The sequence below is a fragment of the Anopheles bellator genome, chromosome 1 (genome assembly GCF_943735745.2).
Source record: "Anopheles bellator chromosome 1, idAnoBellAS_SP24_06.2, whole genome shotgun sequence".
NCBI lineage: Eukaryota > Metazoa > Arthropoda > Insecta > Diptera > Culicidae > Anopheles > Anopheles bellator.
The window spans coordinates 38601002-38628091 of record NC_071285.1 but is presented as its reverse complement, the minus strand read 5'-3'; the positions used below and the strand labels follow the sequence as shown (position 1 = coordinate 38628091).

Sequence of the window (27090 nt, the reverse complement as noted above, 5' to 3'; positions counted from 1 at the left end):
CCCGACGACCAAAGTCACAGTGTATTTATTGAGAAACTCTATTTTATAGTAATGTATCACCTATCACCGGAAATATTAATGGATAATGCGGTATTATTAATGCGAGGTGTTTGAATAAAGTAATAAGCTAACTAACTGAATTATTCCGTACAGCAAAGTGTCTCCACAAGTGTTTGATTTATGCCTCCGAAACTGGTGTTCCAAGAATAAAACATTGCTTTATCCGATGCGCCGTTTTAAATGTTACCGTGTTCTGTCCTGCATAAGTAGCACTTTCTGTCCGATGTTTTGGGGCTCATAAATCGCAAGCTGGCTTTTTCTCAAGCTTAACAACCATTTTTTTGCCTTGGCTTGTAACCGTTCTACTTTTAATTGCCGATTGTGATTATCTACCACTCAAAATGAATGCGAAGCGTAGACGAATGGCAACCCAGCTCCTGCAGGGAAGTTTGAGCTGGTGGAGCCAGTATCAAGCAAGACATTCTTTAGTCTTTTAATAAGACAGGAATTTCGACTAATCTAGACGGGACTGAGGATGAAGCAATTTTTGAGTGAATCTATCAACTATCGGAACCAATGATTTCTCCAACATTTTCGATCCAAAAATCAAGTATTTTCAAGTTTAAAATACGATATTTTTACGTATTCCGGTATAAAAACGTTCAATAATCGAAATTCAAATTCAGAACGCGACGGCCACCTAGTGGGCAATAGCTCAAACTGAATGCATCAACCGCAACCATATGTTTACATGAGCCGGTTGAGAATTAGCCACATTTTACATGAGCCATATTTTGCATGAGCAAAACTAGCCATTTTTCGCAAGTGACTTGGGAAACGTCATTTTTGTATTAGTCATCAGTCAAACGGAAAGAGAAAAACAGAGACCGGGAACGCAGTTAGGAAAAAACGGCTGTCAGAAAATACCGAGAAATTCATTTTTTGTTTCATTTCAAAAAAAAAGTTCACGCGTGCGGACGTGTTTTGCGTTTCGTTCGCCACGCCGGGGTGATTCGTGTCACGAAGTGTCTTCGATCCGTTACTCCGCAACCGGGGCCTTACCAAAACGGCTCCACCAGCGTGCATTTCGCGAACCGTGCGCGCTGCTGTCGATCCGCCAAGTCCGCGCCAATCCCGCACCGTGCCGGACGGTGTGTTGTAATATTAAAAATAGCTCCACAAAGGCACTCGACGAAGCCGAGCGGTGTTTGCACGAAATCCGAAAGCGGTTAGCAGATTTTTCGAGCCGTAAACCGGCCGTGCTTAGAACGTGCATACCGCGCGCGCGGTGCATACCCAGAGTGCCGGAGTGTGAGTGCGCGAAATCATCGGACGATCGACGGGCTGACGTAGTGTTGGTTGCGAGTCGGCTGTGTAGGTCGCGTATGTTTACATATTTCGGTGCGTGTTGTGCGCAGAAGAAAGTGGCAACATCGTACGATACACCGCGGCGGCCATCTGCCACATAGTCACATTTCACCCAATCGGAACGGCATACAAAAAAACCCACGTCCACGTGCACAAACCGCGCGGCGCGGTCGGAAAGAAAGTGACAGGCCACGACAGATAGTTGCGTCTGTGTGTGTTTATCGTTTTTCGATTTGTCTCCACCGGAAGCCAGCCTACTGAGACCGGCGTGTGAATGCCGAGCCAAGGGTACCGGAAAGTTGCATCGGAACCTCCGATCGAAGCGGCAAACGTTGGCGGCGACCAGGACAGTCCCTCGACCGTGATGGCTTCTACTACGGGACCGGCGGCACCCGGGACGCCCGGCACGATTCAATCGAATCCGGCCGGTAAAATACCGGCCACCAACTCACAGCAACGACTGATGGCACAGGATTCGGATTCCGCTACGTCGTCGCTGGATGATGCCGACATTGAAGAGACCCGACAGGACGATGATGCGACCACGGTCGACACGGTGACGGGGACGGGAAGGGCCAGCGCCTGGTTCACGGTGGGCGTCCTTTGCTTCGTTAATCTCATCAACTACATGGACCGGTTTACCATCGCAGGTTAGTCGAACAGGGGTACGCGCAACAGGTTGGGGCGGCAGTGGCCAATCCATGCCATTGTCTCTTTTTTTGGCAACCCTTTGTTTTTGCTTTCTTCCAAGCGCCTTCGCACGTGCTCAACGCATCCGAAGGGATAAAGGATAGCTTCGACGATAAAGATCGGGTGTTGTAATATGCCATTAAAACCCACGGAGTTTCGGCAAAGTTTCGTCGGCAAATTCGCCCCCCACAAAATGAATCCTTAAAAGAATAATGAAGCCCAAGGTGCTTATTACTGAGTGCGAAATGGTGTCGCCCCTCAAAAGGAAGGCAGTCCTTGGCGTGCATCTAAGGATGGATGGGTTTCTGAAAACGGTCCTCTGGAGAAGTGGGAGTTTCCCAATCCCTGTCACGCCACTCGAGGACAGGAATGATTCGAAGTAAAGTGTTATCAGCGCTTTGAGAGGGTGCGCTGAATTGTGGCATCGGGCAATCAACCATCCACCGGCAGATCGAATCGACGACAAAACGAAACCGTCAACCGTTTTTCACAACAGACCAACAGGCCACCAACCCATCGAAGGGGCTTATCTGCCCACCAAAGATTGTCTGGGGTGATCAGCGTGTGAAGCATCCGTATCTTCGTCCCTTCGTTGCATCACGTCTAATAGCGATAAGATTCGTTTTCGTCATGCTAAATTTCCCATTGGAATCGGTTTTGGTGGCTGCAAAGATCCGCTTCGCATTCATCTCCCGTCCAAAGTCGTTCCTAATCCTGCCCTGCGCTGCGTGACATCTTGCAATGAATTCTGGGATTGTAACCACAAAAAACTGCATTCCCGGTTCTTTTCAGGTCCGCGGCATGTTTGCTTTTTATTTATTGCATTATTCATTGCCTCTGGGGTGCCTGCGGTTGTGTTGGCCATCCGGGTTCCCTGTTGGGAGATTAAAAATCAACAGCCGTTTGATGTAGTGCCGAGGAGGGACCTGGCTGTGGTAACGGGAAGGGCACCCCTCGACCCGGCCCCTCCAGACGGCCACGTTATCATCGGTACCGCGGTGGTATCGCCCAACAAATAACGCCCTTGATTATGGATTATGCGGTGCGTCTGTGCGTGGTTGTTGTAATAAAATAAATATGTTTCTACCCTCGGCCAAAAAAGATATTGAACAATTGCCACCCCAGCCGAAAGGTCGTCCCGGGTTGTGAGAGGGTCTTCTCTGCCTTTGCCAGGACGTCTCCCGAGCATTTGAATGGGCTGTGGATGATTTGTTGAACTTCTCTGTAAGGTGCTCGATGCCAAGGGTGGATTATTTTCTTAAACTTTTCGGGGTTTCGCAATGAACACGCCCAATGCTGCGGTTCGTTTGCTTAACTTTTGTTTGTTTGGATGCCCCATTCAAAAAGAGTCCTTCCCGCACAGAGTGCTCCAGGTTTAACGTCGTAACCCTTGGTTTTCTCTTCTGCCCGAGACAAACCCATTTGTCAGTCATAATTTTGTGTAACGGCCGGCACCACAGCCGCTGATTGCCGTTGATTGACGGCTCGAGCAAAGTGGACGCGCCACATCGTCGGAACCATAGACCTTTTTTGGGGACGGACCAAAATTCGGACCGGGCGGACAAATGATAACACTATTATGTTCCCGTAAAATGAAACTCAATTAACGTACGGCAATGGGTCGCAATCTTCCCCGTTTTTACTACGTCCAATCATAATGACCGCAAGACCTTCCACGTGTTGTTGCGTAAATCGTACATTTTTTTTGCCTACGCTCCGTTTTGCGCGTCCCGTTGAAGCTTCCGTAACGACGCCGAGCTCGAGTCCTTCTCGAAAGCCACTCTGGCGACCGTTCTAACTCAGTTCCGCTTTCCATTGGCAAGTTACTCTCCTCTTTCTGTGCTGCAATCCGTCGGAGGTCGCACTTTCTCCCGGTACGGTGATAATTAGTGCCGAGTGCATGCATTCAACCGAATCCTGACTGTGGTTTGTAGCGACCGGCAAAAGAATCTGCTGCAATCGTGTCAAGTGGAGCTCGCTGCACCTCGTGAACTCGTGAACCCACTCTCCCACGGCCGTGTTCTGCCTTTCGCTTGCAATTATGATGTTCTTCTTTGGCGTCCGCCGTCCGGGACATTTGGGGAGGAATGCATCTTTCATTTGCACTGCCCCCTGGACGAGAACGTTACGTCCCCATAATGGTTAAATATTCGCTGCGGCCCGCCGAGGGCCGACTACGCCAAGGCATAATGGTGTGCCTTCATTGTAATAACCTCCCCGACAGTGGGTGACACACGATTGCTTGTCCAATTAAAAAGCGGTCGGCCGGATGAGGTAGAGTTTCAAATCCTCACTCAACCTTAAGCTGGCCGGCAATCAACCGAAGCTTCGTCGGGATTGCGGAGGAGATTTGCCATCCAGCGGTTGTTGTTGATTGAGTCACCCCAGAGCGAGAGCTGATGAGGTCATACTCATTGCCCCTTTCGGACGGAGCAGCATCACGACGCAGCAGTTCTCATATTTCGCAGCACTGCTTCCGTTTAGATCGTTTAATGCCCAGTGAGTGGAGTGGCTATTTTCTTCATGTTGGCCACTTCTTCTCGACTCGACGAACCAAATAATTAATTACAGCTGCCGGCCGGCCGGCCAGCCAGTGTTCGAAAAGTAAAAGCAATTTCACTTGCCGGGCCGGGCGACTTGGCCAGCGACAGATTAAAACATTTCGAAACCGAAATTTCCATTCCCCAGTGCTAAGCCGGACGAGCTTTCCGGTTTCAGATTTTCCTTACATTTTAGCTTCCGTTCAAACGTTAACCGTATCTCCGCCGCTGACCAACCAAGCGAGGGAAGAGTAAAGTAATGTTTGATTTAACCGTCGTATTGAACGGATTTAACGTCACTTTCCTTTAGTTTCGATTCCTCCGTGCCCCGGCTCATGAAGATGGCGATCGTCGGAGCGATGAAAGCCGGATTCCTGCTTCGTGTTTTTTTTTCTTTTCTGCCGTTCGAAAGTTGGTCAAATTCTCGTCACGTTTTCGATATTTTGATTTCCCAAACATATCACCGAACGCACCCAAAATGTTAACCTTTATCTGGGCGAGGTTTTTGGTGACGAAACCCTTGAGCCAAATAAACTTTTGGGTGTTTCGCGCCCGCCTTCCGTCAGCGGGCGTGTGTTTTTTATCAACCCGTTCGCAATCGCGTGGCACCAAAATTTGCACCCCTCTTGTGAATTCGACCTTGCCTCGGCACGTCGTGGCCGCCGACGAAACCGCCGACCGGTGCTGTTTGTGGTGGTGTCAACCTGTGTCGTTTGGGAATCACCTATTTGTTGCTCCATTCCAAGACTGGTTAGTCTAACGCGGTCCGGCTGTGATTTGTTGCAATCATAATGTTGGAGTTTGTTTATTTCATGCACTCTCGAGCTCAATCTCGGTGCTAGTTACTTAAATACTCTTATCTTTCATTCGGAGACACAGGATGCAACATAGGAGAAAATTAATCTTTTTCCGGTGCATTGTTTGCCAAGGGCCAACTCTGAGCCCTTCTCGTCGGACCCAAAAGTCTAGCTTCTTTACCATCATTCTGGGAGCCAGAAAGGTCCATGGAGAGGTCCAAAACATACTGTTGCCAGTTTTTGTAACATTGCTCAACTCCAGCGCGCCACGTATATCGGCGCCACCGCCGGAGAACAGCCCCGAAACGGCCATCTTCTTCTCACCCACCGGTGAGCCAAGCGTGTTTCGTAAGCGGGTGGCACTCTCGACGTGGCACAAACCGGCCGCCCGCCCGCCGGCGAATGATGACAGCAAAAGTAACGCACGTAAGAGCAACATAAATGGGGTCACCTACCAAATAGTAGTGGCCACCGACACTCGAGATGCAGTCACTTGGAGAAGGACAATTAAGTTTGTTTACATTTTCTACGGTCGACCTGCGCAAAAACGCGGTCCTCGCCACGAACGCGTGAGCAGCTAGGTTATCGGGCACGAGTTTCGAAGCTTAGCTTACCACACTGTGGCTGGGGACTCGAAGCTCTGTAACGTGTTTTGTTTTATTTATTTTGCGTCCATTTTAAATTCTTCGCTTCAGGTCGGGGGCGCCGTACGGATGGCGTACAAGAAGCTGTCCGATCGGCTAATGAGATGATGGATGAAGACCATTAATTGCGTCAAGTGCAGGGGTCACACCAGGGGTTCAATTGTTCCGAAAGCCATCCGTACACTGCCGTAGTGTCTGCCACTGCGTTCTAATCCTCAAGCTGTTCCACGTCGGCAGCCATTGAACCCTCTTGGAACAGGTTTGGAACAGTCTCCCACATGGGCACACACGGGAACTGGTGGTCCTCCCCGTGCCAGAGTTCCAACCACCACGTTCCGCTTGTTGTAACTTCTTCGTTCGAAGCTGGGCATGTTTTTGGGGGGCTAATAATTCACTGTCCCATCCTGTGGCTCCGTAGCACATGAAACGCGTTGGCCCCCGGATTCGGATGCGTCGCGTTGGCTTAATTTGATCCTACCGCCTACCGCGACCGCCGGATGTTTCGGTTTCGATCGGGAAAAACCCCCGCGATCGTGGGCTTTCGGTTTCGTTTTTCCTCCTCAATTTTGATTTGTTCCATGCTGTGTCTGAGGCCCGCGCTTGTGGACTATCATCGACACTAACGACACACCCTCCGCATCGCCGCGTTACGCCCAGCGGGCCCAGCACACCGGGCCACGTGGGCGTGTGGGATGCATTTCTCGTCGATGCACCTTCACCTCGACCGACCTCGCTCTCTCTGTTCGGGACGGACCATAAATTATCTCGCGTTTAAATTAAATTCTATCCGTAACATGATTCTGGCGGGGCACATGCAAGGCGATGCATCATCGCACCACCCACACACTCGCTGTTAATGCATTTCACCCGCCCGCCTGCGGGGCGGACCACAAATTTATCGATCGATTTAAATCCTGCTGCTTCGTGGGTTTCGAAGTCGTCTTTCTTTCACCCCTCCGTGTGGGGAATCCATCACGCTGAGATTTACTAGCCGGGCAGGGCAGGACGTCGTCGGAGAGAAAGGATCGGCAGTAGGGATTGCATGCTGCGTCGGATGCACATTTCATCCATCAATCTGAAAGCGTCCGTCATCCTGTCAACCGTCGGTCTTTGGGCAGGCGGCATAGATCATCTTCTAATCGCATGTCGCAAGATGTGATGTTTCCATCTTAAGCCCCCCAAAAGAGATGCTTGTTCAATGCGGTCCATTTTTAAATAATTTTGAATATGGCACCATATTTTAGTAAGACTACGATGGCATATTTGTTGAGCGCCTGATATTGATCCATGCAAACACCCCTACATAACGTGCACTGTGCGATGTGCATAACTGTGGTGACGGTGACGCGAACCCCGCCGATAATTTCGGTCCGGACGCCACCGTGGCGTCAAGAGGGAATGCACATTAGCATTCCACCTTCAGGCACAACCGGCCCAACGGTGTCAGGGCGCGGCTCAGCGTAATGTTGTGACGGTTGCACCCGCGGGCGGCATTATGTTACCGAAAGGCATTCTTCCCCCGTACATGTTTTTGTGTGGGTAATGTGGCTTAAGCCAAACATTCCTTCCGCTGCAACAACTGGTGGACGATACGAGCTACGTTTAACGGTTTGTCGATTGATTGACATATTTATTGGTCGGTCGGTGCGCTATCCACGTGAGGCCCAGCATAAACACCTTACCGAGCTTGTTTATGCCTTTTTTTATCGAACCTGTCACTACATCCATCGTGATGGAGCAAGCAATGGTGAACTTTATTTACATTCCACTCGAGCGGCGATGTAATTGATACGGGCAGACGCCCTAAGCACAGGGGGAGGGTCATTGCGAAGCACCTCTTGAAATGGAAGAACAAGCCAGAATGAGACACAACCTTAAGAACCTAATTCCGTTTACTTTGTTTTATGACATTTCACAAAACTGTAAAAAAGAGGACATTATAAAAAAAGTAAACGATGCTAAGCACTTAGAATGTTTGGACAAATGTCTCCCCAAAATAACCCCCTGCAGATGCCGGACACCTATCTCACAATCGACAGCAACAAGTCGCAGTCCTTGCGTCACCGTGACCAGCTGATTGCCCACCGGTTGCCAGACCTCCGCCTGATAAGTGCACCGCAATCAGTGTCCGTTGCTCAGGACCACAATCGCCTCTCTGCGACACAATGCGCCGGTACTGCGCCGACGTGCCCGATGCTTGTGGCCACACGGCAATTAGATTGCGCGATAATTATAACCTCTCACCAAGCGCCAGAATCTTCGTCGTCGACGTCGAGGAAAAATAATTTCTGTAGCTGTAGCAGGTTTTGCACCTTTCCCAACAACTCGATCGGAGGTACCGTACCGACCGATCATTAGCATCACCTTTGCACCGATGCCGGTTTTGCGTCACTTCCTGTTGCCGGCCGGCAAGATGGTGGCGAAAAGTGAATGGAACCAAAGGGGGGCACTCTTAAGCGTATTTCCCGCTCCGCCGTGAGAACGAGCGGCAGAGTTGAATGGAACACAGGTGTCGTCGTAGATGGGTGTGGCACGCGACAACCGCACAGACGACGGGACCATCGAGGCTTTCTTGGAGAGTCCGCGGCCACTGCTAATCAAACATCGTACGACATGATGGTGCACTATGCGAAGCCAATCGATGAGGAGGCAACAAACCGTTAGTCAAGGGGGACACACTGCACTTGTTGGGACTCCGGACTGTGTACGAGTTTTCATTTTCAAGGATTCATTTTCATCGGCAGAACGGGCGGCGTGATGAGGTCATTGTCTATTTTCCCTACACACTCCAGACCGACGGTTGTTTTCTAATCATCCAAACAACACCACGTCATCGGGTAGTCCGGCGGATGTTTCTTTCGGTTGGTCGGATTGCATGGGACGATCGCATCACGTGTTGTCGGTGGCACGCCTGCGCGTACATCGGCACCACGAGTCCCCTCGTATAATATTTTTCGCTGCCAACACAACTAGCCGAGTCCGGTTCGATTGGCCACCCTTCTTCTCGCCACGATTCCCGGATGTACCGCGTGTGGCTTCTTATCAGTAGACGCTAATTACAACATCAAACAATACGGCCGCTTCGTAGACGTCTAAACGCTCGCTGTGTCCTTGCTTTGAGGGAGCAAATACCATAAGTATTTGTTTTGGCCACGGGCCACAGACTCTGCGAGGAGCTAATCCTGTCGCGACGGTGGCGGCTCTATTTTTAGCCGGTTTGTCGGTGCACAGAGACGCCGCAACACGCAACGGTCAGAATGCAAACCGTACTCCGACTTGGTTGCAGTTTTTCTTCGCCACACTTCTCTAACGCGAAGAAACGGATGCGCTGCATCCGCCGCGTTCGCGCACTCCGAAGACAAAGAGAGAACGGATTGAGCCTGTCTCTCTCGTCGTTTTTCGCGCATTACGCAAACTATCAGCACCAGGCGCGGCCTCTCTCGCGCTCTCGCCTCTCTGGGTCGGAGTGGCGCGATCCGGAATCGACCAATCGCGCACGATTAACTGTCGATATGACGTCACGCGCCGCACCGTGACGGTGCGAGTGAGCGCGACGCACCCGGTTAATGATGATTACGCGAAAACGCGGCCCGCGGCGACGGAGCGGCACGTGGTGCCAGATAGCGGGGAACGCTAGCACAAACGGCGGCATTCCTCGGCACTGATCCTCTCGCGTGAGTTTGTCTTTTGGGGGGTCCGTATAATTGTTATTTGTTTGGTTAAGATTTCCCAAACTCAGTCCGAATTCCACCGAAACGCGAGTCGGCATCTTGATATAGCGGTTTGTTGGGGAGTTGGCTTGATTTTGTTCGGTGGTGGACGAGTCGGCCAACACGAGTGCCCCGAACCCCCCACCGAAACATTGATAAGGACCCTTGCTGGAACCAGTTTGACGGGCCGCCGGCTTTAGGTGGCATTTCGCTGGTAATTCTCATTCCGATCAAACGATTACAAAACGCACGCTATCGCGCCCTCCCCTGATAAACGGTCAATAAGTTGATACGAGTGCGGCCATTTGCGGACTGCGCCAAACCGCCGGCTGCAGTTTATTCGATCGAAAGGTTTTAATCACCCTGGTCCATGACTGTGTGAGGTACGGACGCGTGTTACGCACACGCGCCCCATCTAAGCATCAGGAAAGATTAGCAACTACAGGGTGGCCCATTTAAGTTTCTTTTTTTCATTTGGTTATAACAAAAAAACGGCTCAATATTTTTCGATGCGTGAACTTTTATTTGAAAAGTTCATTCACCAAATTTATATATGACATACTATTTTGGTTTTAGAAAATTAGGAAATATGAAAAACATATTTGCAAAATGGTGAGTCATCAACTCAAACTGTACGATACGTTGAAAAGATGATTTAATTGAAGCTCATGAAGCTCATTGAAGCCTAATCGAATTGAATGAATGGAGAAAGGTCACAAAGACAGCCACAATCGTTATCCTGCGCCCAATCTTCGGAAATTGATTAATCAGCAGAAATTGTGTTGTGAATTGGAACTGAAGGAGCTAGGAACTGATATCATTGGACTATTATTTTTCGGGCGCGGTGAAATATAAATGTTATGCGAACAAACCACCTCAAGACCGAAATTCAAGATGCCATTGCCGAGATAGGACCAGATACAATCGAAAAAGTACTCAAGAATAGGTCTACTGCTAACCCAATCGTGGTGGATATTTTACCGAAATTGTTTTTCATAAAACTATTAAAGAATCAACCATTCAAGCATCGAAAAATATTAAGCCTTTTTTATACTACCAAATGGAAAAAGAGCGCTAGATGAGCCACCCTGTAGAAAGGCTTTCTTTTTGTGGCCCAATTCTTCTCTGGGTCACTCTGGCGTCTGGGTGCAGTGATTTGGAGACTATTTTTGACCAATTTATAATAGCGAACAGCGCTGCAAATTCACAATTTACAGCGAAAGAGCTAGTGATGTAACGATTACAAGGCGGCCTAGGCATCGTGTAAGCTGTGCGCATGGCACAGATTCATGGCCCATAGGGTGGCCCAATGCCTTGATGACATAAACCCTTGCGTTTGAGCACTCGATACACTGGCTACAAAAATGGATATTATTGCGATGGTGATTCAACAGCGTGAATTTATGGTGACTCTCTTGCCAGCATTGAAGGTTGCCTTCCCCAACAGGAAGAAAGTACCTACCACTTCATTAGCACTTGATCAACTGGCTCAAGACGCCCGCCAGAGACACAAGAGCTCAGCGGCGTGTGTGTCACGGTCGAATGGGGCGTATCGCGCGTATCTTTTAAGGTCTGCTGATTCAGTCTCTTCCCAGGTAACCCTCCGTTCGTTTCCAAGAAGCCCCCCAGCAGTGGCAACACCCTCCTCTCGTGTGTGATGGGGGAATGAAGTAATCGCATCGCAAGCTTGGCGCTGCACCGGCCAGCTGTTTGGTGTCTGAGGATCATATCAGCGCTCTAACACTTCACGGGGTTGCCAAGAAGTGCCAGTGATACCCCTTCGCCCCCGGGGGAAGAAAAGGTCTTAAGTGTGTGGGGTGTTGATGTTTGATGCATTATGAGTGCCTTCATCAGGGCCGTCCCGTTCAATCATTCGTAGGCCCTCACGCAAGACTGCGATCGATCTGTTCCAGCTGCACCGCAGTTGACGTGGTGCACTTTCTTACTCGAAATGCAGCTTATTCCGTTGTAAAAAAACGGTGCCACTCTCATGACTTTATTTTTAGCCCGGTGAGAGACCTGTGAATCGTCGCCGCTTTCTGTATGTTTTGAAACGATGAGAGAAAGATGCTCAAAGACTTTATGTTTATCGTCCTATCGGATCCCTTTTAATGTTCCACCGAGTGGCTTAGTGTCAACTGGCAGACCCTCAGCATAAGAGTCAGATGTTTATGTTCTCAGCTGGGTCTCGTTTCAAGCAATCAAATCTAGGATGGTATTTGAACAAGGAACAACACTATGTTTAGTTGTACGAACCACGAGCCCAACCGACAGCTTCTGAAGCAGATTGAGTACTTCTTCCGATCAGGTGACGGTTGTTTATTACCAATTTGTTAAATGAAAACAATAAACTATGCCCGAAAGCATACCAAAACGATCCTTGCGGCCTTATGCAACATGAAATAGATCCACAAAGTACCTTTACGATCGGCGGCATCCCATCTGAAGAATGGTGTGTACCGAGCGGCGCAACACTTCAAAATAAAATACAACCGTTTATTTGTGCGATTTTTCGCGTGCCCAGTAAATGTGTTCGTTGCGCATGTGTTCCAACCACGCGAGCAAAGCAAAAACCCAACGACTCATCTTCGTCGGCGAGCCTTTTCTTCTGAGACTTAGTGTCTCGCAGTCTCCAGATGGAAACCCGTGACCCGTATCCATCGCGGCGGACGATGTGCCTCCAGTTGCTGGGTTTGCTGATTTTTATTTCCTTGAAATTAATTAGACGATGACTCCACCGATCCATCTCATCAGTCTACATCGCTGTTGCGATCGGGGTACGGAGTTCTTTTAAACGTCCACACCTTGGCCTCTGGTTCGAATTGATGAACCACCAACCTGATCGTGTGTTGGCAGCAGTCCACACCCGAGCGGCCCCTCGGGTGTAGCGTCAATCAAGAAGATCATCGTGGAACGTCAATTCGCGACGGGGGCCGGCCATGTGACAAGGTCAATCGATCACGATGGACTGAAGTACAAAATTCGCAAACAAGGAGCCTCACATAATACAATTTTCGCAGTAACCCACACGCCTCGCAGGTCCAGAATGGCGCGCAAACGCCGGCCAAAATTGAATTCCCTGTTGAATCAATTGACCTCGAGTTTGTTTTCTCTTGAAACCTTCCAGAGTCTTCCAGGTCCCCGGGAATGTGGGTCTCACGATCATTGACTTTCGCCGACCTTTCGGTGTCAATTTAATGGAATTAAATCTAATTGGCAATCAATCGGTGCTCGACCGGAGCGCTAGCTCCGATTGCCAGCACCGGTGAACAATTCTGTGATCCCGACCCGACCGTTGGTTATCTAAAGATCCAACCGACACCACCATCCTTCGAGTCGGGCGTTCGTTCTTCCCTTTGGCAAACCAATGTGATGCAATCCGCTGCTTGGTTTATTCTACGGCTAGTCGCATCGAGTCGACGGCGGAAGCGATCTGAAAACACACTATTTTTAAACAATGTCCGCCGGCGGTTTGTGATGGCGCCTCCCGGTGGAGACAAGCGTCATCCGACGTTTCAAAGTCCGCTCAGACTGAAGGTTGGGGTTCTTCGGGATGAGATGAGTTCAAAGTCGCCAGGAGACAGTGCCTTCGCGTGTCCTTCGTCATGTTTGTGGCGTGATGCCCGCCAAGTGATCATGCGATGGCTGTGATTAGAGTATTGTTTTTGAAAGGCCGCCAACTTGTTTTGCGGAATCAAATTGTTTCCAGAGGAAATGAACCTTAAATGTGTGTGGCGAGTGCCGGGGTTGAGTTGTCCACTAAGGAGGGCTGTGCTAATTGGCAAACCGTGACAGAGCTAATTACTGTCGGCCGAATGCAATGACCCTCTACAGTGGGTGCTACAAATGCATTTGACATAAATTATAACCCGCTCATTACTATGCCCCAATCCCAGAGCGCCAACAAGTGACGCTTTAAAAACACTTTAAATATTTATCAACCGAAAGCGTTGTCCTGCGCTTCGTGTATGTACGCTTCAAATCATTACTTCTTTGTTCAAACCAACTAAAAAGTTGTCCATAAACTATACAAATAATTTCTACTTCGTAACAAACCATGAAAACTGGCACTCACTTGCGAATTTGCGTCAAGGGAGCCTCCAAAAGTTTTTCTTCAGGGCTTCTCAATGCTTCTTCCAGCCGGAACGAATTCGTTACGGAGCTTCCCTTCCGCGTGACGTCCGACGTACGCGAGACGTCTTATGACCAACGTTTGATTAACGCGCTTTTGTGTATTCCGATTAGGTTCGGTTCTGGCGAGTTCCGTGCCCCACAAAAACATTTTCGCATCCACGCTCTAACGATCCTCGTGCCCGTCGGGCGGTTTAATCGTGTTTGACTTTATTTTGTACCCTTCTTCTTCGGCTTCTTCTTCAGGTGTGCTCACGGAAATACAGGATCACTTCCAAATCGGTGACGACGAGGGAGGCCTCCTGCAGACGGCGTTCGTCCTGTCGTACATGATCTGCGCGCCCATCTTCGGGTATCTGGGCGATCGGTATTCCCGCAAGTGGATCATGGTCCTCGGGGTTTCGCTCTGGAGCACGACCACCCTGCTCGGATCGTACATGAACCACTTCGGATGGTTCATCACGTTCCGCGCCCTGGTCGGCATCGGCGAGGCGTCGTACAGTACGATTGCCCCGACGATCATCTCCGATCTGTTCGTTGGCGATATGCGCTCCAAGATGCTGGCCCTGTTCTATTTCGCCATTCCGGTGGGATCCGGTTGCGGGTAAATATTTCGGCCGACGGCTCCATGAACGGATAGACTAACTGGTTCGTTTTGTTTGTAGGTACATTATCGGTGCGGAAATGGCCAGCCTGATGAACTCGTGGGTCTGGGCACTGCGCGTGACACCGGTGTTGGGTGCAATCGCCGTAGCACTCATCATTATGCTGCGGGAACCGGTGCGCGGGCAAAGCGAAGCGTCCCACCACATGCAGGCCACCTCGTACACCAAGGACATCAAGGCGCTGGTTCGAAATCGCTCGTTCATGCTGTCGACCGGTGGGTTCACCTGTGTCGCCTTCGTAGCCGGAGCCCTCGCCTGGTGGGGACCCAAGTTCATTCACCTCGGGCTAATGTCACAGGCGGGCAACGAACACGTTACGCTCAACGAGTAAGTATCGTGTGGTCCACACGAGATCGATATCCTGAGGGTCCGGCGAGTGTTCGTTTGTCCCAAATAATCCCCGTTTGTAGGGTCGAGAAGGTAGTGTTGCCATCCCACATCCAAGTTACATCCAAGTATAAATTAGCAAAGAATTGGCTCCGACATATTTCACGTGGCTGTCAACCGTGGGACTTGGATGGGAGAAGCTGATGCTACCTTTGTCAACCGCGCCCCTGCTTGTAACTTCTTCTAATCCATATCGTTCTAAGCGTGTCCTACCGGTTCGGGATCATAGCGATGACGGCCGGTTTGATCGGCGTTCCGCTCGGATCGTTCCTTTCGCGGCGGCTTCGCGAGTTTGCTGAACATTGTGACCCACTCATCTGTGCCGCCGGACTGATCAGTAGCTCACCGTTCATCTACCTTAGCCTCGTCATGGTCAAGTACAGCGGCGGCTGGTGCTTTACATTTGTGTTTTTCGGCGAATTACTCCTTAATCTGTCCTGGTCGATCGTCGCCGATATGCTGCTGGTAAGGGTACAGGAGCCTACGACTGATGACCTAAGAACAGCTCGGCGATCAGGAACACTACCGGTGGCACAGCACGCTCGCAGTCGACAGATCAGCGGGTTTTGGGCAGCTCATGTTATCATCATTAACTTTCCTGGCCGCTATATCCTTTGCTTAGTGCCAAAATTAATCATTTTTCTCTCTTTCTTTTTCTATTTTTTCTCTCTGTGGCATCAATCCGTCGGTGATCCGGGTACTGGCGATCGATTCGCTTCTCGGTGAATGCTTCCGCGCGTGTGACAATCTATGGACCCGACCACACGAACGATCCTTGCACCGATCGCTCCATTACCCCGTGATGCTCGATGTAAATTCTTTCCCACACGCGCAGCGTGTCGTTCGTGTTCGGTGCCATTACGATGTTGACCGGTATCATAGGCGTACCGCTCGGTTCGTACCTCTCGCAGCGCTACAGCACAAAGTACCTGCAGGCCGATCCGTACATTTGTGCGTTCGGCTTGATCGTGAGCTCGCCGCTGCTGATCGGCGCAATGCTCATGGTTCGCGTCAACATTTACGCGACGTATGTTCTAATCTTTTTCGGCGAACTAGCACTGAATCTCAATTGGGCGATCGTAGCGGACATTCTTCTGGTAAGATCCAAATGCCATTCATGTTTAAAATCTCTTCTTCTTCAAAACCACCCTTTTCCTGGCCACTCGTCGTCGTGCACCCACACACTGCCACGGCCGGTGTTTGGCATCGGGTCTAATCGAATAACTGTGCTTGTTGCTACTGTGTTTCTGTGTACTATCCCTACTAACTTTCTGATTTGGGGTCAGGTGTCTCGTCGCTAGTCCTTTCTTCGAAATGCAACACTCTCACACACTCCACCGACACACCATCCTTCATTTTCTTCTTCTCAAACACGAAAGTCCTTTTATATGTTTTTATACGGTGTTGGGTCCTAGGTTTAATGGATGTGGGTCCTTCGGCGTGGTCTGTGTCCTATCGCTGGCTGACGGCTATGGTTCTTTTGGAAGTCCATTTTTGTCTGCTTTACTGTTCATTCGTACAAATATTTGTTTGCGTCGATAGATTTTAGCTTTAGTTTTGAGATTTACATCGAAAGAAGACAACTTCATTCACTTCAGTTCTGGTTTCTTACTGAGGTAACAGAATGCTCCATCTTCGTCACCTTCCGTGACTGCAGGCAATATATGTAGCAAGCAATTCAAACTAATCGCCAAACCATTAACTGCCGTCGTCTTGTGGCTAGACGCTCGGCTTCACAGACAATGTTGGTTTTTGTTTTTCCTGCTTCCAGCATTAGAGACAAAGTTTCCTCCATTTGGGCGTTTGTTTGCTAAAAGAAACCTTTTTTTTCGCTGACACGCTGAGTTTGGTGCTTTTGCATTCTTTCAAAGAGCTCTGATTTCAGCCTCCCCTTTGCATTCCTGAGATCTTTTCCATCGTGTCTGTGAGTCATGTGTGAGCGTGTTGCGTTTTGTGATTTTGATGACATTAGTTTGCTTTTGTTGGTAGCATTGGCATAAAACTTTCGCACCCATCGTAACGCTTTTTAACCTTCTTAACCGGCTTCTAATATATAGCAACGGCTAAGGCCTCCCAACGGTCCGAGGAGATAAGGCGTTAGGCAAAATTCGCAGCACACAAACGTACGCACATCGAAAGAGCGCAAGACAAGGCAGAAAATTATCCCATTTAAACGGTCGCCCATACACCCTCCATATGCTCTCTCTTAACCGTTGATCGTGCGCTACGATCGTCCGAAATCGATTAGAACGTACGGGTGCGTAATCGGCGGTACCGTAGATTGTCACATAGTGCAAAAGAAGACGTAACAGACGTTCGTCTCTTCATGAGAACGGTGATTTTTTACTGTTGCAATTGCGGAATATTTTTCGCCATTGCGTTTGTTATGATTTATGCTGTGTTTTTGTGATAAAACGAAAAAAGCATTGACACGCATGAAGTACGCGTTTAAAAGCCACGCTCGAATCGACCCCTTGTGGTTGGAGATTCCATTCTGCGTCGTTTTCTGCATTGTCTCTCGAGTGCGAGTAGCGCCATCTGTGTTGCAGTAGTGTAAATAGGACCGTCACTGTTCATAGGCCAAGCCGTTGGTTTCTTAACATTTTGTGCATGAAAAATTAAAACATTTTTTAACAAACCACCAAAACTATCCATCGCTAACCGTCGTATTCTTCTGATTCGTCCTCACAGTACGTGGTGGTGCCAACGCGGCGTTCCACCGCCGAAGCGTTCCAGATCTTGATTTCACACGCACTCGGTGATGCCGGTAGTCCATACTTCGTTGGCCTGGTAAGTATCGTGCCTTCCGTTCCGATGTACGACAGAGCACCGCATAATGAAACCTTCGTCCTTTTAGATGTCCGAAGCTATTAAGCGAGTAATTCGGTTGTCGTCCGATGCCTACGCTGGCATCGAATCGATGCGGCCTTCCATCAGCATGCGCAGCCTATCGCAGTTGGCAGAAAACGCAACCGCGACGACACTGGAAACGCTCAGCACCAGCACCACCCCGGCGCTGGAACTGTCCGGCCTCGGTATGGGACCAGAGGACGATACGCCTCTGGTGAAGTTCCGTGCCCTGCAGTACTCCCTCTTCTCGACGTGCTTCGTCGAGATTCTAGGCGGACTGTTCTTCATGGTGACCGCCATCTATATCGTGCGTGATAAAGCACGCGCTTCGGCGGCCGTCCAAAGTAAGTTGGCCAGTTAGAGTGTTGCCGTCTTATTCGCTTCCGGTTTGTTTGGAGTCCCGTTTTTCGAATCTTGCTTATGCGCACCATTCCGTAAGCCTCGTTCTCGTTCGGGGCCATTCGTCTCCGGCTACTTCATTTACACGTCATTTATGCGCGCTTTCGTTCTTCGTATCCACCGCAGGCTGTCAGCTAGAATTAAGCGAAAGTTCCGGTTCCGCTTCCGATGGTAATGCTACCGACGATGGTCTGCGCCAGGCAATCGGTCCGCTGTGCACCGGTGCACCGTGCGATGGCGGCGTCCACGAGCACCGACGCCCGTTTGCGGCGTCCTAACGGCGGCAGCAACCGACTGAAGTTATCTAATTGGTGGTGTCCTTCGGTTCGTAGCTGTCTCTCGGAAGGCAGCACTTAATGCTTCCTGTACAATGTGTTCCCCTGGTCTCGTCATCCCCGATACCCCTTTAATCATTGCCCATACCGGTCCCCCTGTTACGAACCGAAGGGCAGTTGAGTTCCGTGATTCGATTGTGTCTCGTGTACCAGCACGATCGCTATTCCGGAATCGGGAAAATTAGATGAAGCCACCATGCTAGCGCACTTAATTCTAGGTTAGTTTTGCGACACGGATCAATGTAACTGTGTGGCTCCTCGGGGTCATTTTGTTGTGATGTTTAATTTAGTTTTGTTTTTGAACTTGGCCCCCTTTTTGTTTTTATTAACCGTGGTTGTAGTGTGGTGTGGAAAGTTCCTGATTGTCGTCCTTTTGAGTTCCTATGTTCGGAAGAGTTTGTTCGTGTTTGTTGCACATAACATCGTCTGTGTATGTCTTGTAGTACATCACTTTTTGCTGTCGTATTTTCCTAGTAGTTGCAAGTAGCAAGTTGTTATGATGATCTTCAAATCCCGTGTTTCGTTTGTTCCGTTTAGTATACTCAGTTTTGTTTCTCTCCGTGCTGTGTGCTTTGCTTAGATCGATTACTTCGTGCCAGTAGTTGACTGTTTTAACACTCAATTTATGTCCAATTTCTTCTTTCTCCAGTAGCACAATCGAATTCGGCCTCCGCGCATCGATTGGAGAGCTCGCTTTCCGATGTGGAAGACACGTTACCAAGCACACGGCCGTGAAGTGGATGACCATGGAGCAGTTGCTTGGAAGGAAACAACCGTGGTCCAAACTCCAAAGTCCTACGCAGGGCACGTGGAGGAGCCCTTTAAGTGGAGGGATTGCGATTCTTTGCTGCTCATTGCAACGATGCGTCCCCGTGTGCTCCAAACCGTAGATTTAGGTGAACACCAATTGGAAGAAAGAAACAAAACAGAACTGAACTGAACTGCAACCGCTCGCGGTCCCTCGTGGCCTGAGCTTCTAGGGTATGTCGTAGTGTGTAAGGATGCAAAATACTAGGTTTATTTTCTATTTCGTAATCGATGACCGTATTCGACGGCAACCTCGTTTACGTTTGGGACCTACATAGGATCGCGTGCGGCTCATTATGTCACAACACATTAGATGAACTGAAAGGTCGACACGATAGGGAACGTCGTCCCCCAACAGTAGAAGTAGAGGAAGTGAACCATCCTCCTACGGTGGCATGTATATAGACTCAACACACCACTACTCCCGTTCGCAGAAAGCGCACCTAGAAGGATTTTCGACCGAAGGTGTCGATAGCATTAACAATAATTACCACGTGTTCCGCTCGGGCGGGAAACAATGTTTGTATTAGATTCATCAACTTGCTGTTGTTACGTTAAGAAAGTAAAAGAGATATAGAGACACACAGAGAGAGAAAGAACGCGCGAGTGTCTCAATTGCCTTAAAACTAACTATTGGCATCACAGCATGAATGGACGAGGGTGTGTGAAAAGCAATAGATCTTATGGTAAATAGGTGCAGGAACACAGGTGAGAAACCGTGGAGCTTTGGTGATGTTTTCGATAGCTGACAAACAAGACGTAAAAGGAATGGTCCTGACGCCGGGACTGGATTGACTGAAAAACTACGATTGACGGGAGTTGATTTGAAGTTCTACCATTACCGTCTCGTAAAAACGGAAGAAAGCATTCTCTCAACTCCCCGGTTAAGTTACGTTTCTTATCTGAATTGCCCAACAACTAACAGCATTCATTCGTCTTATAGACTCTTTTAAGGAGTAAACTTCCGAGTACCGTTGCGCGTAATGAAATGAAATCATTTGAGCCAAATTGGTTAGAAAATGCGTTTAGTATTTTGCGAACAAAGCAAGGAAATATTTATTGGTCGATTTTTCTGTATATTCGGTTGTTTGTTTTCTCCTTTTCCTTAGCAAAACACAAGGCGGAGAACGGAAAGAATGAAATGTTAATAAACATAATGAAACAAACATGAATGTTTTCCGGCAATCCTGGAATTCCTTGTTTTAATTGAACTTCTTTGTATTAAGACGTAGACACCGACGTAGACGTCCAGCAGGATTGGCTTGAAGCAACCGGCGCTCCCGGTGCAGGATATCATCAGGAAGGGCAAGTGCGTGTGCGGCCAGTATATCCGCTGCCGGCTGAAGCAGTCTGGCGCATTCAACCGGAAGCTGAGCCTCCAGCGGATCCGCAGCATCGTCCGTCGGAAGATCGGCTTGACGAGCAACTGACTTTCTTGCCAGACATTTCAAAATTTAAAAATAATTCCCCTATCGGCGCACAGCGCCCTCTACTGCACAGCTGTTCTGCTGTCAAAACTTCTCGCCGATCCACAACAAAAACAAACGGTAAGCAAATAAACAAATTCTCCCACGATCGGACGACATTTTTTGTGTCCCGGCCCGTTGTAAGTGTAACGCAGCGGGTTTATTAACATACCGGTTAGTTGTAGACCTTCGCTTGGAATTCTACCTTTTCCAGGACGGTACACCACCACAGCTAGCCATCGCACCGTGGCCAACGCTTCACCGAAGAACGAATCCCGAAGCTACCGCTCTTTGCAATCGTTATCAGCCACAAAAAAACACACGAACAAAGGACGCTGAAAGAGGCGATAATTCGAATGACAGCATAGCACGCCCCGAACGCAACGGCGCCGATCTCTTCGATCAGATCACAGTAGACATCGTTACGTAAAAGCAATTCTCACGACGTCGGAGCGAATCGCAGAATGGATTCGATCGGTGTGGCACTGCAACCGTACAAGGACACGGTGGGCCTGACGGCGGCCATCGTGACGGTGGTGCAGTTCTTCGGTGGAGTGTTGGCCATCAACGAAATCCGGCGCCGTGGCAGCACCGCCGGTTTCTCGGTGGAGCCCTTCCTCGGCGGTACCGCCTTCTGTCTGCTGAACGTCCAATTTGGTCAGATGCTGCGCGACGATGGCATGATACGGGTTAACTTTATCGGTCTCGTGCTCCACATCGGGTACGTATGTGCTTTTTACCTGTACACCGACGGTCCCCGGAAAGGTGCCGTTTGGGGCCGGATCGGACTGGCGGGCGCTTTGACGGTGGGCGTGCTATCGTACGTGCAGTACGAGGATCCGAAGGTGGTCGAGTTCCGGTTCGGTATGATTCTGACTGCCCTGCTGTGGACACTGGTCGGCATGCCGTTGCTTGGATTGGTGAGTATTTCGCAGACATTCGCGACCCACACAGAACCCGTTCGCTCATAACCGTATTATGCGTTTGCAGGGTGAAATCCTGAAGAACAAAAGCACCGCCGGACTGCCACTGCCAATGATCCTGCTCGGATCGATCGTTTCATTTATGTGGCTGCTTTACGGCATCATTCTACGGAGCAACTTTTTGGTGGTAAGTAAAACGGTCACTTGATCCGGTGGCGCGCGTTTAAACGATCGCTTCCAACAATCGATTGCCAATAGGTTCAAAATCTCGTCGCACTGGCGCTGTGCGCGGTTCAATTGTCCCTGTTCATCATCTTCCCGGCGGAATCGCTCAAACCTCCGCCAAGTCCGGCAAAAAAACTCAACTAAGCTTCGATCGGTTGGTGATACAGGGAACCGGAACGGGGAAAGGATTTTTCGCTACTTCGTGAACCAGTTACGATGATAGAGAGAAAGAGATATAGAGAGATAACGGATAAGAGAATGAGAAAGAGAGATAGAGAGGGAGTAGTCGAAAATTATACGAGGAACGGTAAGGACAATAACAGAATGAACAAAAACATTCTTCGCTAAGTCTTGGTTAGCTACGTTGAACGAATTCCGCAGTTTTATGAAATTCAAAGACAATAAAAACGCAACAATAATGTTTCGTAATTTAGGGATAACGAAAAAGCACAATATACTGTTACAAAGTATGGTAACAATAAGTGATAATTCTTGCGAGAAAGCGGACATTTACGTCATGCTTCGAGAGTAAACAGTACACACCACTTGTTAACGTTTTAACGGTTACTAATAAACTAAATCTAGTTATGGGCAAGTTCAAACCTTCGAAAGGGCCGATCGGGTTCCTGTTCTCTTTTTCCGAAACTGCCGGTTTCCTCTTTCAACCGGGTTCCGGTATGTTATAAACTAGATTCCCATTAGCAGCGGACACGTTACGGTACGGCAAACATTGAATGGGCCCTCGAAATCAAAATTTTAAATAAGTAGACTTATGAGACAGACACGTTCTTAGAAACCTTATGAATCTATTTTTGTCAATAGTTGTTAGACCTTTTCGTTGATTGATGGATGATTCAAATTTAAGGAAGATAAGACCCTGCTAACGCGCACGGCGATCGTGTCACATATCCCTTGAGGGGAGCAATAAATCGGTTCAATCACGCCCTCGTGCTCCGATAACGGAACCTTCTAGCTTGATGGCGGTCATAAACCCCTTAGCCTTATCCCATTGACCGGTTCGATTTCCCAAAGTCATCGTGAACGTTCCGAGCCCCAAATTGGTGGATTAGAAGAGATAAGATCTTAGGCGTAATTTATTAAGGTCTCAGACGTTCGGGTTGAAGCGCGCCCAGTTGCGGATCTCGTTGAAGAAGGCATTGCCGGGGCAAGCGGTGGCCACGGCCTGTCGGTGTCCGATGAGCCAGTAGTTCGAGGCGATGTGTCCGAGCGAAACTCCGCAGCTGATGAGCTGCTGGGCGGCGTTGCGAGCGGCCGCATTCGGGATTCCGTTGGTGAAGGTGCCCATCACGCCCATGCCGACCGAACGATCGTTGTATCCGGGTGCGTGAGCTCCCTGGCGTCCCCAGCCGCGGCCCTCGTACGCCGCTCCGTTCTCACCGACCAGGAAGTTGTAGCCAATGTCGGCCCAGCCGTTGCTGTTCATGTGGAAGTTCTGGATGTTGCGCATCTGCGTGGCGCAGGCCGCATCCGTCGTGCAGTGGGCTCCGGCCGTATGGTGCATCACGACCCACGGGGCAGGACGGATTGGAAGTTGGGCCGTGTTGGCCGCCCGAGCTCCCCACTGGGCACGGGTCACAATGCGCGGACACTGACCCGACACGCCGGCCAAGCAAACGCTGGCCACCACCACCAGAAGGACACCCAATTTGTTCATTATTGTTTCGAATTCTACGAGACCTCGGACCAGAAAGGTTGTATCCCTGCGAGCGCATACCGGTTTTAACGGTCGGCACATTCCGCTTTCCGTTCCTGATACCGCTTATCGAAGGGCCAAAATCTTGGCGTGCCGTGTGAAAACGAACTTCGGATCATCTGACGAAGTGTACCCCTAATTAAGGGGTCGATTAGTTGGACTCCCGCAAAGAAACAACGATGGCCGATAAGATAACAGGCCCAACCAACGTCACCCCGTTGACGATTGATCTGTTGAAGCATTGGTTTGTTTACGTTTTGGTAACAGCAAATCGATCAAGACGCATTCAGGATAGGTTATCCTCTGGCATTCGGGACCGTACATTTTTTCCAAAAAGGATGCTCGAAAGAGAAAATTGAAGTTTTTCAGCTTGTTATACCATACAAATACAGTGACTGAAATAGAGCAAAAATACATGACTGGCTTTTATCTCAACGTGCCACTTATGTGACCCCTTAACAACCCTTTTTCTCGTACCTTCAAAAACACATCATTTATTTCCATTTTTGATAATTTGGCAACCTGTGTCTAATGACTGATTATCCCGGGCACGACCACGTTCAGGTATTTCGATAACCTATCCCCATTGTCAACCCATTCCAGATACAGGGGCTATCTAAATGAGCCAATGGGGCTAAACCTACGCAAAACGTGGCGTGATTGTAGAAATCTGGCGTGACCCAAAAAGTACAACGAAATCCTTTATCCCCGAGTGCGAAGGACCCCGCCTAAGTTTGCAGCCTGCCTGTAAATTTCGTTTATGGAATTAAAGTGAAACTTAGGATAAAATTATGCTTAATGGTATTCCAAAATAATTATTTATTTACTTTATTTCTCAGGCAATCTGTAAGCATCATTTAGTTGGAATTCATTCTCAAGTGAACTGTGTTTTGATGAGGAACAGAAAGAAAGTCACAGTTCAGTTGGAACGCGACAAAACCTTGAGTAAAGATATGTAGATTCCACGCAATAAACGATTGAAATTTTAGGATAAAACCCGGGTAAGTAAAATTAAATTATCAATCAATTCGTCACCTTCAAAAGAGTCCGTTTTGAAGGAATATGCATCCGCCGCCCCTCTTATCTGTCCTAGATTCTGACCAAGAAGTTCCACTTGAATAACAACATTTAACGTAAAAATGTAAAAGTTTAATGTTTAATTAGTTTAATGTAAAAGTTTTGTTCAACCTTTGGAATAATCGTCAAATCTGCTTGAAGTTGAGCTATTGAGAAGAGACCAAAAAACAAATAGTCTTCAGATAAGACCTCAACTTTTTCTCTGCACGTTTGTAAATTTTCAGCCAATAAACGACATCAACGGGTCCCGAAATAGCGGTCAGAATGGAACCGTAGAAGCTTAGAAAAATATTAATCGTTTTGGGAGTTTAAAATGGCTAAAAAATTTGGATTTTGCCAACTTTACAAAATATGTGTTAGTCTATTGTAGATTTTTGGACATTGCCTTAAAAAACTCGAAAATCGGTTTGATCAATAGCTTAACGTATGCTCTTGAAAGTTGAAAATAACTTTAAATAAGCTCGTAGTTCGAGAATCAATAAACCATGGCACGTTCCGTTCTGCTCTTTTTGTTTCAAACAGAAACATAACAGTTTTACTTAGCAAACGAATCTCCTGTTGTCTTTGGTTCAAGCAACCGAAGAGTGCTTCCGCTGGACAGAAAGGGGAACCCCAAATCGTTGCGGTAGACAAGTCCCTGGCTAACATAATTGATCGGAATTCCACTTCATCATTGTCACTGAAGCGGCAAACTGTCCGGGGGAGATCTGTGTCTGGCAGAAAGACAAGTGGACTCGATGAAACAAGTGGCGTACATCACCAATTAGTGATGACCTACGAGTGGCAAGTCATGATTAATCATCCTAATCCGAGCCGTGAAGCGGTTTCAGTGCTTTCGGTTTCTAGTGAAATTCCAGTCGTTTCTGGAGCATCAAGAGCATGTTCCAAAACAAATTGGCAAGTTGGCAATTTATCGCAGGACAAGGAAGAAACCGCTCGGAACAGCTGATTGTTGGGACTGTGCGGGCATTTGAGCCCTCATTTATGGCGCTTGATTGGCCGATTAAACCATAAATACTTCTTCCCACTCGTGCTCGGTGTCGACCTCCAAAAACCTACTATCTTATCGTTTGTCAGGAGCTGCATAAAGGTGCTACTAAATTAGCGCCGTGCCATTATCTCAATCACCAGAAGCCGATTACTACGGGTGAGTGTGCTCCCTACTACGGTTTGGATTCGGCCCCTCTCCAACCGAACTGCCGTATCCATAGTGGCTTACTTTACATGCCTTGTCTGGCGGAAAATCCACTTTCTTATCGTCTACGTGAGCGCAATGTACCTTCCACTGGAAGCTGTACGTTTCGGGAGTCATACGTCAGTTCCTTTGGGTGGACAGCGATTTGGGACAGAGAGGTAGAAGCAGCAAGGCTTCGGTGGAGGTTCAATGAGTAAAGATAAGATTTGGACGATAAGGACGAGCTAAGACGGAGTATAAAACGCCTGTCGGCCGCTCAAAAGCTGCTCAGTTGCTTGAAGTTTAAGGTCTCTTGCTTTGGTCGAAATGAATAAGTTGGGTGTCTTTCTGGTGGTGGTGGCCAGCGTCTGCTTGGCCGGCGTGTCGGGTCAGTGTCCACGCATCGTGACCCGTGCCCAGTGGGGAGCTCGGGCGGCCAACACGGCCCAACTTCCGATCCGTCCGGCCCCGTGGGTCGTGATGCACCATACGGCCGGAGCCCACTGCACGACGGATGCGGCCTGCGCCACGCAGATGCGCAACATCCAGAACTTCCACATGAACAGCAACGGCTGGGCCGACATTGGCTACAACTTCCTGGTCGGTGAGAACGGAGCGGCGTACGAGGGCCGCGGCTGGGGACGCCAGGGAGCTCACGCACCCGGATACAACGACCGTTCGGTCGGCATGGGCGTGATGGGCACCTTCACCAACGGAATCCCGAATGCGGCCGCTCGCAACGCCGCCCAGCAGCTCATCAGCTGCGGAGTTTCGCTCGGACACATCGCCTCGAACTACTGGCTCATCGGACACCGACAGGCCGTGGCCACCGCTTGCCCCGGCAATGCCTTCTTCAACGAGATCCGCAACTGGGCGCGCTTCAACCCGAACGTCTGAGAACCGATGGCTTCGTAAAGCACCTGTATTAAAAAGAACTCTTTGAAAGCAATCCTAAAACGGGTGTTTCATTTTTCACAAAAACGCGGTCCTGTTGATCATGGGGACCAAGAATCGAGCTCTGTGATTCAAATTGTAAAAAAGACATATTAAAAAGTTCTGTCATTTTCGGTGCGTTTCAATCGTGTTTAATTTGTAACTGTTTGCAACAATTAGGTAATAAACTACAATAAATGCTGTAATTCCGTAATAACGCGCAAAGATGGCCGCCTAGGGCAAAATCCTATTTCA

General features: G+C 49.0%; 4 protein-coding genes across 9 annotated transcripts; 3 read left to right on the top strand and 1 right to left on the bottom strand.

Annotated features, from left to right (window-relative positions):
• Positions 1–1010: 1010 nt before the first annotated feature.
• On the top strand, positions 1011–20501 carry LOC131205925 (protein spinster). 5 transcript variants are annotated; one of them, XM_058198236.1, is made up of 8 exons: positions 1011–2018; positions 14127–14484; positions 14546–14872; positions 15768–16029; positions 17624–17722; positions 17790–18126; positions 18308–18734; positions 19169–20501. In XM_058198236.1, exons 1-7 carry the CDS (start codon positions 1643–1645, stop codon positions 18457–18459), a joined length of 1911 nt encoding a protein of 636 aa, XP_058054219.1. In that variant the 5' UTR covers positions 1011–1642; the 3' UTR covers positions 18460–18734; positions 19169–20501. The 5 variants fall into 5 exon arrangements, with proteins under 5 accessions (XP_058054219.1, XP_058054217.1, XP_058054218.1 ...); XM_058198234.1 differs by having other exon boundaries at positions 19166–20501; XM_058198235.1 differs by lacking the exon at positions 15768–16029 and adding an exon at positions 15136–15397 and having other exon boundaries at positions 19166–20501.
• A 357-nt stretch (positions 20502–20858) lies between these two features.
• On the top strand, positions 20859–22808 carry LOC131214618 (sugar transporter SWEET1-like). Of its 2 annotated transcripts, none has more exons than XM_058208970.1 (4): positions 20859–20870; positions 21004–21709; positions 21780–21899; positions 21971–22808. In XM_058208970.1, the coding sequence occupies exons 2-4, from the start codon at positions 21254–21256 to the stop codon at positions 22079–22081; spliced, it is 687 nt and encodes a 228-aa protein (XP_058064953.1). In that variant the 5' UTR covers positions 20859–20870; positions 21004–21253; the 3' UTR covers positions 22082–22808. The 2 variants fall into 2 exon arrangements, with proteins under 2 accessions (XP_058064953.1, XP_058064945.1); XM_058208962.1 differs by having other exon boundaries at positions 20859–20929.
• Positions 22809–23042: 234 nt separating this feature from the next.
• LOC131213498 (peptidoglycan-recognition protein SC2-like) lies at positions 23043–23612 on the bottom strand. The gene has a single exon (XM_058207550.1). It carries the CDS (start codon positions 23610–23612, stop codon positions 23043–23045), a length of 570 nt encoding a protein of 189 aa, XP_058063533.1.
• A 2617-nt stretch (positions 23613–26229) lies between these two features.
• On the top strand, positions 26230–26799 carry LOC131215547 (peptidoglycan-recognition protein SC2-like). The gene has a single exon (XM_058209938.1). The coding sequence runs from the start codon at positions 26230–26232 to the stop codon at positions 26797–26799; it is 570 nt and encodes a 189-aa protein (XP_058065921.1).
• Positions 26800–27090: the final 291 nt, after the last annotated feature.